This window comes from Ylistrum balloti, unplaced genomic scaffold (assembly GCF_031769215.1).
Source record: "Ylistrum balloti isolate Yb309-2 unplaced genomic scaffold, AGI_CSIRO_Ybal_v1 Utg369596, whole genome shotgun sequence".
Classification (NCBI taxonomy): domain Eukaryota; kingdom Metazoa; phylum Mollusca; class Bivalvia; order Pectinida; family Pectinidae; genus Ylistrum; species Ylistrum balloti.
Window position 1 is genome coordinate 283,630 of NW_026781879.1, and position 12,216 is coordinate 295,845.

At 34.9% G+C, this 12,216-nt stretch overlaps 1 protein-coding gene across 3 annotated transcripts in view; it reads left to right on the forward strand.

Annotated features, from left to right (window-relative positions):
• Window positions 1-777: 777 nt before the first annotated feature.
• The window catches only part of LOC132545516 (glutamate receptor ionotropic, NMDA 1-like), a 32,497-nt gene continuing 21,058 nt past the window's right edge, over window positions 778-12,216 (forward strand). For 2 of the 3 annotated variants that reach the window (XM_060209202.1, XM_060209217.1), the window contains exons 1-7: window positions 778-876; window positions 4,693-5,140; window positions 5,476-5,652; window positions 6,937-7,037; window positions 8,528-8,640; window positions 8,734-8,920; window positions 9,316-9,466. In XM_060209202.1, the coding sequence (XP_060065185.1) occupies window positions 4,745-5,140; window positions 5,476-5,652; window positions 6,937-7,037; window positions 8,528-8,640; window positions 8,734-8,920; window positions 9,316-9,466 (1,125 nt within the window). In that variant the 5' untranslated portion in view covers window positions 778-876; window positions 4,693-4,744. The other variant, XM_060209209.1, reaches the window with a different exon arrangement.

Sequence of the window (12,216 nt, forward strand, 5' to 3'; positions counted from 1 at the left end):
ATGTAATTTCTGATAAGACGGATGGGGAGCGGAGGATTAAAGGCCTGCTGCCGAGGTGTGAAAGTTAACTGCCCTGGGGTGTATAACAATTAGTACCTCTTACCTGGACACAGGTAAGCTTAATGATAATGATTAACTGTACGTACTACGGCGAACCCTCTCTGATATAACATTTCCTAATTGTATCTATAACACCACCGTTAGGAGACTACCAGTATACGAGTTCCTTCGGATATAGCCTTCAAACATCGTCTAGTTAGATTAATTACTTGCTAATTAAAGATTTACAAGAAAATCACTTAGACTTTACAGAATGATGAAGTTTATGGGTTTGTTTTACACACATTTCAAAACGCTTTGCATGTCTCCCGATATTTTAGGTCTTATCGAAATAGCTCTTTATCATTAAAACACATCTAAGGTTTAGCGGAGTTAAGGTATGGGAAAAATACATGTAAAATTCTTTTGAACAAATTTCCTAATTGAAACGGACTTCATCAAAATGTATTGAGGACAAGTGTTGACGAACAGAATTGATACTTTGAGGTGTCATAGAACATGCAGCGCACATTTCTCGTCTTATTCGGCTGTGAGTAACGACAGGTTCTGTTGACGCTTCCACTCTACACCGTCGTCGGAACACAACGTCTGACATTGATTTTCCATAAATCATACAGAGTTAGCTCCCATCTCCAGCAGCAGCAGCAGCAGCAGCAACACAATAATAATTGTCACGTGACTCGTGTGTATTTTACTAAATATCGTGTCGTCTTTACATCGATCATACGCGAAGTAATGTAAAGATATCTGGAGTAATTCCGGGGTGTCGTGAGGGAACGTGATAAAGCCCAACCTCTAGCATCAGTACCTAGCCTGGTAGGTAGCTACTGTGAGTTTTATACAGATAGCCGTAAGCCCCTGTTGTGTTCTCCGCCATTGCTGAAGATGATGCACTAGTCGAGATACAGGGGATAACCTTACGGTACGATGATTTAAATACTGATAATATAAGTCTTAGTTGTAAGTAATTTGTATCTATATATATCATTTCAAAGCATGCTTTTAACGTAACGGTAGCATAATGGGGGATTGTTCGGTCCAACTATTTGTACAGACAGTAGTTCTGGAGCGGATGTAGTAATTACTGCCAATTAGTACACTAAGCACTGTACACCGTACGTTCCTTCACCGCAGCTGTTCGTTCAGTATTTTATGGTTCAGTACCTTTTAAGTACTTGGTTGCACTTTCAACAGTATGCACGGGTCGAACGGTGGTGATTTCTTGGATGTGTTTTTGATTTTTTTTTTCGGGAATAGTTAATAGTATAAAAAATTATCGATGTGTTGTATTAATTATAACATATGTGTGTTGTATTAATTAAAACATTAATGTGTTGTATCAATTATAACATCAATGTGTTGTATTAATTATAACACTGGTGTGTTGTATTAATTATAACATTGGTATGTTGTATTAATTATAACATTGGTGTGTTGTATTAATTATAACACTGGTGTGTTGTATTAATTATAACATTGGTGTGTTGTATTAATTATAACATTGATGTGTTGTATTAATTATAACATTGGTGTGTTGTATTAATTATAACATCAGTGTGTTGTATTAATTATAACATTGGTGTGTTGTATTAATTATAATGTTGGTGTGTTGTATTAATTATAACATCAATGTGTTGTATTCATTATAACATCAATGTGCTGTATTAATTATAAAGTTGGTGTGTTGTATTAATTATAACATCAATGTGTTGTATTAATTATATCATTGTTGTGTTGTATTAATTATAATGTTGGTGTGTTGTATTAATTAAACATTAGTGTGTTGTATTAATTATAACATTGGTGTGTTGTATTAATTAACTTGTGTGTGTTGTATTAATTATAATGTGTTGTATTAATTATAACATCCCTGTGTGTGTTGTATTAATTATAATGTGTGTGTTTAATTATTAACATTGTGTGTTGTATTGTGTGTTGTATTAATTATAACATTGGTGTGTTGTATTAATTATAACATGGTGTGTTGTATTAATTATAACATGTGTGTTGTATTAATTATAATGTTGGTGTGTTGTATTAATTATAACATTGGTGTGTTGTATTAATTATAACATATGTGTGTTGTATTAATTATGATGTTGGTGTGTTGTATGTGTTGTATTAATTATAACATTGGTGTGTTGTATTAATTATAACACATGGTGTGTTGTATTAATTATAACATTGGTGTGTTGTATTAATTATAACATTGTGTGTTGTATTAATTATAACATGTTGGTGTGTTGTATTAATTATAACATTGGTGTGTTGTATTAATTTAACACTGTGTGTTGTATTAATTATATCAATTGGTGTGTTGTATTAATTATAACATTGTGTGTTGTATTAATTATAACATTGTGTGTTGTATTAATTATAATGTTGGTGTGTTGTATTAATTATAACATTGGTGTGTTGTATTAATTATAACATTGATGTGTTGTATTAATTATAACATTGATGTGTTGTATTAATTATAACACTGGTGTGTTGTATTAATTATAACATTGGTGTGTTGTATTAATTATAACATCAATGTGTGTGTTGTATTTAATTTGTGTGTTGTATTAACATTGTGTGTTGTATTAATTATAACATGTTGGTGTGTTGTATTAATTATAACATTGTGTGTTGTATTAATTATAACATGGTGTGTTGTATTAATTATATTAATTATAACATATGTGTGTTGTATTAATTATAATGTTGGTGTGTTGTATTAATTATAACATGTGTGTTGTATTAATTATAATGTTGGTGTGTTGTATTAATTATAACATTGGTGTGTTGTATTAATTATAACATCAATGTGTGTGTGTTGTATTAATTATAACATTGGTGTGTTGTATTAATTATAACATTGGTGTGTTGTATTAATTATAACATGTGTGTGTGTGTGTTATTAATTATAATGTGTGTGTTGTATTAATTATAACACTGTGTGTTGTATTAATTATAACATGTGTGTGTTGTATTAATTATAACATTGGTGTGTTGTAATTATAACATCTGTGTGTGTTGTATTAATTATAACATTGTGTGTTGTATTAATTATAACATTGGTGTGTTGTATTAATTATAACATTGTGTGTTGTATTAATGTTGGTGTGTTTATTAATTATAACAATGTGTGTTGTATTAATTATGTGTTGTATTAATTATGTGTGTTGTATTAATTATAATGTTGGTGTGTTGTATTAATTATAACATCAATGTGTTGTATTAATTATAACATTGGTGTGTTGTATTAATTATAACATTTGTGTGTTGTATTAATTATAATGTTGGTGTGTTGTATTAATTATAACATGTGTGTTGTATTAATTATAATTGGTGTGTTGTATTAATTATAACTGTGTGTGTTGTATTAATTATAACATTGTGTGTTGTATTAATTATAACATGGTGTGTTGTGTGTGTGTTGTATTAATTATAACATTGGTGTGTTGTATTAATTATAAACATGTGTTGTGTGTTGTATTAATTATAACATTGGTGTGTTGTATTAATTATAACATTGTGTGTTGTATTAATTATTTGTGTGTTGTATTAATTATAACTTCAGTGTGTTGTATTAATTATATCATTGTGTGTTGTATTAATTATAACATTGGTGTGTTGTATTAATTATAACATATGTGTGTTGTATTAATTATAACATTGGTGTGTTGTGTGTGTTGTTGTATTAATTATAACATATGTGTGTTGTATTAATTATAATGTTGTGTGTTGTATTAATTATAACATGTTGGTGTGTTGTATTAATTATAACATTGTGTGTTGTGTGTTGTTAATGTGTTGTATTAATTATAACATTGGTGAGTTGTATTAATTATAACATTGATGTGCTGTATTAATTATAACATATGTGTGTTGTATTAATTATAACATTGGTGTGTTGTATTAATTATAACATTGGTGTGTTGTATTAATTATAACATTGTGTGTTGTATTAATTATAACATTGGTGTGTTGTATTAATTATAACACTATGTGTGTTGTATTAATTAATTATGATGTTGGTGTGTTGTATTAATTATAACATGGTGTGTTGTGTGTTGTATTAATTATAACATTGGTGTGTTGTATTAATTATAACATATGTGTGTTGTATTAATTATAATGTTGGTGTGTTGTATTAATTATAACATTGATGTGTTGTATTAATTATAACATTAATGTGTTGTATCAATTATAACATATGTGTGTTGTATTAATTATAATGTTGGTGTGTTGTATTAATTATAACATATGTGTGTTGTATTAATTATAATGTTGGTGTGTTGTATTAATTATAACATATGTGTGTTGTATTAATTATAATGTTGGTGTGTTGTATTAATTATAACATATGTGTGTTGTATTAATTATAATGTTGGTGTGTTGTATTAATTATAACATATGTGTGTTGTATTAATTATCAAATTTGTGAGTTGTATTAATTATAACATTGATGTGTTGTATTAATTATAACATATGTGTGTTGTATTAATTATAACATCAATGTGTTGTATTAATTATAACATTGGTGTGTTGTATTAATTATAACACGGATGTGTTGTATTAATCTTTACAGATAAATTACTCGTGTCACAAGTGTGAAATAATGATGTTAATATTTCTTTATTCTAGCTGAATCCCACTGAATCGGCCTATATTTGTGAAACGTGTACTAAGTGTCACCATGGAGACCCATCAGAATACCTACAAGGTTTTCCTCCTGTCACTGTTGATGCTCCAGTCTTTTGCCGACTCTCGTATTGTCAGGATTGGCGCTATTCTAAGCTCCGCACAAAACCAGCTGGAGTTTGAGGAGGCAGTACGCAAACTCAATAACAATTCCCAAGCTCCGTTAAACATTCGGTTTGAGTATACCTCCATTATAATGGACCCTAACCGGATCCGCTCAGCTCTGAAGCTGTGTGATGAGTTAGTAAAGAAAGCTGTACACATAGTAATCGTGAGCCACCCACCACCTCAGGATAATGACCAGGCACCTATCTCCGTGTCGTATACCTGCGGTTTCTACAATATTCCTGTCATTGGAATCTCCACCAGGGATAGCTCATTCTCAGACAAGGTGTTTAATGATGTATCACTTCAGATCCACAAAAATAATCAGTTTTATGATGATGACAAGACAAAATCAGTTACAAGATAAAAAGTCTTATATTAAGATTTGATAATTGTGAGATTTACAGTTATAAGTTAGTAACTGGTGGATTGACCTGATTATTGTATTTTGATGTAGAGACATCACTATACCAGTATTGACTCTATAATCTCCCTGTTTACTCTGATCACTCCCTCCTAGATACAGTTATAGTGAAAACTGACTCCTTTAAAATCATCTGTTGTATGTTGGATTTTATTTGCTAATTGTCTGTATTATATTATTGTGTGTTTGGCCTTTAGAATGTACACCCCACATTCCTGAGGACGGTGCCACCTTATTTTCACCAGGCCGATGCTTGGCTTAAGATGCTGACAAATTTTGGTTGGAAGCAAGTAATCTTCATTCACAGTATGGACGAAGAGGGTCGCATGATTCTGAGTCGATTCAAGTGGCTGGCTGAAAAGGAGGACATCTTGGTAGGTCTCATGGCAGATACTTTCTTATTTTGTGAGGAGTTGAATTTAGAAACTACATTGTTTGTATCTACTTTTTGATTGGAAACACACAGATATTAATGTAGATATATGTAGTATACTTGATTAATGAAGATTGCTGGAAGTCCATGTAAGATCAGACAAGGTTTAAACAATGGTAGCGTAATAACAATGTAATTATCCCTGAATAGATTAGAGTCCTCTTCTATCTTAATTATAAAACCTTCTCAATAATGAGAATCTTCTACAACTGATTTGGAAACAAGGTATATGATCTAGATTAATAAACACTTTTCTAACAAATGATAATATCTTAATAAATCTATTGTCAAAATTACATTAATTAACTTCATTATAGTCAAAGGAAACGAGTGTAAGATGTTCAAGTACAGTAACATCTGTGTCTGTTCTTTAAGAACTTTAGTAAATACATCACTTAAGTGTAAAAGGCTTCAGTACAACAAGGTCAATAGTATTTTTTATCAAAAGTTACATAAATCTGGAAAGTTGGAATACAAACAAGTATCAGCATTAGGCATTGTTTATTGTATATTATTTAATTTTACGTTTTTTTATAAACATTTGATAAATCATTATGAAGTAAAGTTGTTTAGAATCAAGAACTTTTATTTAAAGTCAATGTCTTTCTGTCAGTGATCAAGGTCACCAAGTCAGAAGTCATGGTCATAGAGCAAAGTTGATCAGATCAAATCAAGCAAGAGACTGATCAAAGGTTATAGTCATCAAGTTCAAGGTCAAGGTCCTAATTCTGTCGTACATTTGTTTCAAAGTAAAATTGATAAAAATCAAAGTAGGTGTCTGACTAGTCTGACTACAGGTCAAGGTCACTGCTGTTCAGAGGTCAAGGTAGATTTAAATTTCGTGGGAGATATCAGGTTAAAGATAACAGTAAATTTGTTAATTTTTCTGTTAATGGGGAGATTTTCTCTAAACAATACAAATTATTTAAAATGGATAAATTTGACAGAAAGTTAGGGTCACAGGCACAAATGTTCAGGTCATATATCTTTTTATTGGCAAATATTGATATGCAAACCTTTTTCAAACAGTAACTATGGATTTGGCTTATTAGATGACACTTTGGCTTTCAGTCACAATATCAACCATCAGTTCGACTGTTTAAAGAAAAGATCAGTGGAATTATTAAGGTCACTGCATCTCTTGTTTGATATACCTGTTATACAAGATTTCTTTTACAATAACACAATGTCAGAGTTTTTCTATCTGTTTATTTTGTTTTTGTAGATAGAAAAGGTGTACAAGTACCCATCAGGCATTAAGAAGTTTACGGCTACATTGAAGTCTATACCTTCCTTACAGTCCAGAGTCATACTTCTGTCATCATCGTAAGTCATACTTCTGTCACCATCGTAAGTCATACTTCTGTCATCATCGTAAGTCATACTTCTGTCATTATCATACTTCTGTCGTCATCGTAAGTCATACTTCTGTCGTCATCGTAAGTCATACTTCTGTCATCGTAAGTCATACTTCTGTCATCATCGTACTTCTGTCATCATCGTAAGTCATACTTCTGTCATCATCGTAAGTCATACTTCTGTCATCATCGTACTTCTGTCACCATCGTAAGTCATACTTCTGTCATCATCGTACTTCTGTCATCGTAAGTCATACTTCTGTCATCATCGTAAGTCATACTTCTGTCATCATCGTAAGTCATACTTCTGTCATCATCGTAAGTCATACTTCTGTCATCATCGTACTTCTGTCACCATCGTAAGTCATACTTCTGTCATCATCGTACTTCTGTCACCATCGTAAGTCATACTTCTGTCATCATCGTAAGTCATACTTCTGTCATCATCGTACTTCTGTCATCATCGTAAGTCATACTTCTGTCATCATCGTAAGTCATACTTCTGTCATCATCGTACTTCTGTCATCATCGTAAGTCATACTTCTGTCATCATCGTAAGTCATACTTCTGTCATCATCGTACTTCTGTCATCATCGTAAGTCATACTTCTGTCATCATCGTAAGTCATACTTCTGTCATCATCGTACTTCTGTCACCATCGTAAGTCATACTTCTGTCATCATCGTACTTCTGTCATCGTAAGTCATACTTCTGTCACCATCGTAAGTCATACTTCTGTCATCATCGTAAGTCATACTTCTGTCATCATCGTAAGTCATACTTCTGTCATCATCGTACTTCTGTCACCATCGTAAGTCATACTTCTGTCATCATCGTACTTCTGTCACCATCGTAAGTCATACTTCTGTCATCATTGTAAGTCATACTTCTGTCATCATCGTAAGTCATACTTCTGTCATCATCGTAAGTCATACTTCTGTCATCATCGTAAGTCATACTTCTGTCATCATCGTAAGTCATACTTCTGTCATCATCGTAAGTCATACTTCTGTCACCATCGTAAGTCATACTTCTGTCATCATCGTACTTCTGTCACCATCGTAAGTCATACTTCTGTCATCATCGTACTTCTGTCGTCATCGTAAGTCATACTTCTGTCATCATCGTAAGTCATACTTCTATCATCATCGTAAGTCATACTTCTGTCATCATCATACTTCTGTCATCATTGTAAGTCATACTTCTGTCGTCATTGTAAGTCATACTTCTGTCGTCATCGTAAGTCATACTTCTGTCGTCATCGTAAGTCATACTTCTGTCGTCATGGTAAGTCATACTTCTGTCGTCATGGTAAGTCATACTTCTGTCGTCATCGTAAGTCATACTTCTGTCATCATCGTAAGTCATACTTCTGTCATCATTGTAAGTATGTACTAGGTATCCTTCAGGGAGGATGTATATACACAAACACACCAACATTCTGTATTTTTGTTACAGAGAAACAGATGCTGAACACCTTTTTAGAGATGCAAAGAATCTGAATCTTACAACAGCAGGATATGCGTGGATAGTGAGTGAACAGGCCCTGAATGCTCCTTCCATTCCTGTTGGTATGTACTGCTGATAGAAAATGTATGATTGGTTGACAATATGGTAGCCTGATGATTGCCTAGAAGTATGTAGGTCACTTCACTCTTTTACAGGTATGCTTGGTCTGAGGTTGTCTAACAGTACGAATGAAGACTCCCACATTCAAGACAGTGTCCGTGTCATTGGTCAGGCCATGCAGAAGTTCTTCCTCGCCAACAGTGACCTACAGAATATCACTGACACACCCACAAACTGTCGGAGTGCAAACAATAACTGGAAGATTGGAACCCAGATACTGGAGTAAGTGTGTGGCTATTTCACAGGTCAAAGTCCTGTCCTTCCTTAGGATGTAATATAGCACGCAATCTAGACTTCAGTTCATAAAACCAGAAACCCTAAAATCCCTTACAGTTAAATCGGGCATCCTCTAGTCCCCACCATTCAAAAACAAGAATGCAATAGATATATATTTGTGCTTACATGGAAAAGGAAGTTTGTTTTGTAAGCCTCTATAGTTGCTTATAAGATAACACAGAGAATACATTGTGTTGTGTTCAGGTAAGGTTATGAGTGATAGGGAAAAATCATCCTTTTTCAGGAACCTCAATGTGAGTACGATTTCCTTGAGGTCTAAAAACACCACAAGCAGATCTTATTCTCCAAGAGTTAGTTATGATTTATTATTTGTGTGTTAGATCACTGAAGGCAGAGAAGCTGGAGATGGGTCTTACTGGACAAGTGAGTTTTAATGAGGATGGGGACAGGGTGAACGCAGTTTACTCTATCAGAAACACCCAACACCCTCAGGAAGACGACAAAATGGTTGGCTACTATGGCAACAAGCAGGTAAGTCAATTAATCAAAAGAAGGTTTTTTTCTTGAATTTATTATATTGAAAATACAGAACACACATAAAAGGAAGAAATCTTGTGATAAAAAAGGCAATAACACATCATAGAGGAGTATTACTGCCTTTGTAAATAAGGGAACACGTCTGTCAGTAACCCTATCTCTCTCTAGACAAGGGAACACCTCTGTCAGTAACCCTATCTCTCTCTAGACAAGGGAACATGTCTGTCAGTACATGGAATGAACCCTATCTCTCTCTAGACAAGGGAACATGTCTGTCAGTACATGAAATGGACCCTATCTCTCTCTAGACAAGGGAACATGTCTGTCAGTAACCCTATCTCTCTCTAGACAAGGGAACACGTCTGTTAGTAACCCTATCTCTCTCTAAACAAGGGAACATGTCTGTTAGTAACCCTATCTCTCTCTAGACAAGGGAACACGTCTGTCAGTACATGGAATGAATCCTATTTCTCTAGACAAGGGAACATGTCTGTACATGGAATGAATCCTATCTCTCTCTAGACAAGGGAACATGTCTGTCAGTACATGGAATGGACCCTATCTCTCTCTAGACAAGGGAACATGTCTGTACATGGAATGAATCCTGTCTCTCTCTAGACAAGGGAACACGTCTGTCAGTACATGAAATGGACCCTATCTCTCTCTAGAAAAGGGAACATGTCTGTCAGTAACCCTATCTCTCTCTAGACAAGGGAACACGTCTGTTAGTAACCCTATCTCTCTCTAGACAAGGGAACATGTCTGTTAGTAACCCTATCTCTCTCTAGACAAGGGAACACGTCTGTCAGTACATGGAATGAACCCTATCTCTCTCTAGACAAGGGAACACGTCTGTCAGTACATGAAATGGACCCTATCTCTCTCTAGACAAGGGAACATGTCTGTCAGTAACCCTATCTCTCTCTAGACAAGGGAACACGTCTGTTAGTAACCCTATCTCTCTCTAGACAAGGGAACATGTCTGTTAGTAACCCTATCTCTCTCTAGACAAGGGAACACGTCTGTCAGTACATGGAATGAATCCTATCTCTCTAGACAAGGGAACATGTCTCTACATGGAATGAATCCTATCTCTCTCTAGACAAGGGAACATGTCTGTCAGTACATGGAATGGACCCTATCTCTCTCTAGACAAGGGAACATGTCTGTACATGGAATGAATCCTGTCTCTCTCTAGACAAGGGAACACGTCTGTCAGTACATGAAATGGACCCTATCTCTCTCTAGAAAAGGGAACATGTCTGTCAGTAACCCTATCTCTCTCTAGACAAGGGAACACGTCTGTTAGTAACCCTATCTCTCTCTAGACAAGGGAACATGTCTGTTAGTAACCCTATCTCTCTCTAGACAAGGGAACACGTCTGTCAGTACATGGAATGAATCCTATCTCTCTAGACAAGGGAACATGTCTGTACATGGAATGAATCCTATCTCTCTAGACAAGGGAACACGTCTGTCAGTACATGGAATGGACCCTATCTCTCTCTAGACAAGGGAACATGTCTGTCAGTACATGGAATGAATCCTATCTCTCTAGACAAGGGAACATGTCTGTACATGGAATGAATCCTATCTCTCTCTAGACAAGGGAACATGTCTGTCAGTACATGGAATGGACCCTATCTCTCTCTAGACAAGGGAACATGTCTGTACATGGAATGAATCCTGTCTCTCTCTAGACAAGGGAACACGTCTGTCAGTACATGGAATGGACCCTATCTCTCTCTAGACAAGGGAACATGTCTGTCAGTACATGGAATGGACCCTATCTCTCTCTAGACAAGGGAACATGTCAGTACATGGAATGAACCCTATCTCTCTCTAGACAAGGGAACACATCTGTCAGTATGTGGAATTAACCCTATCTCTCTCTAGACAAGGGAACACGTCTGTCAGTACATGGAATGGACCCTATCTCTCTCTAGACAAGGGAACATGTCAGTACATGGAATGAACCCTATCTCTCTCTAGACAAGGGAACACGTCTGTCAGTACATGGAATGGACCCTATCTCTCTCTAGACAAGGGAACATGTCTGTCAGTACATGGAATGGACCCTATCTCTCTCTAGACAAGGGAACACATCTGTCAGTACATGGAATGGACCCTATCTCTCTCTAGACAAGGGAACACGTCTGTCAGTACATGGAATGGACCCTATCTCTCTCTAGACAAGGGAACATGTCAGTACATGGAATGAACCCTATCTCTCTCTAGACAAGGGAACACATCTGTCAGTACGTGGAATTAACCCTATTTCTCTCTAGACAAGGGAACACGTCTGTCAGTACATGGAATTAACCCTATCTCTCTCTAGACAAATGAACACGTCTGTCAGTACATGGAATTAACCCTATCTCTCTCTAGACAAGGGAACATGTCTGTCAGTACATGAAATTAACCCTATCTCTCTCTAGACAAGGGAACACGTCTGCCTATCCTCAAAACGGAATATGTCTGCTTATCTGAAAAAGGGAAGATTTTATGCATACACAAAAGGGAATATGTCTGCTTATCTGAAAAAGGGAAGATTTTATGCATACACAAAAGGGAATATGTCTGCTTATCTGAAAAAGGGAAGATTTTATGCATACACAAAAGGGAATATGTCTGCTTATCTGAAAAAGGGAAGATTTTATGCATACACAAAAGAGAATATGTCTGCTTATCTGAAAAAGGGCAGATTTTATGCATACACAAAAGAGAATACGTCTGCCTACACA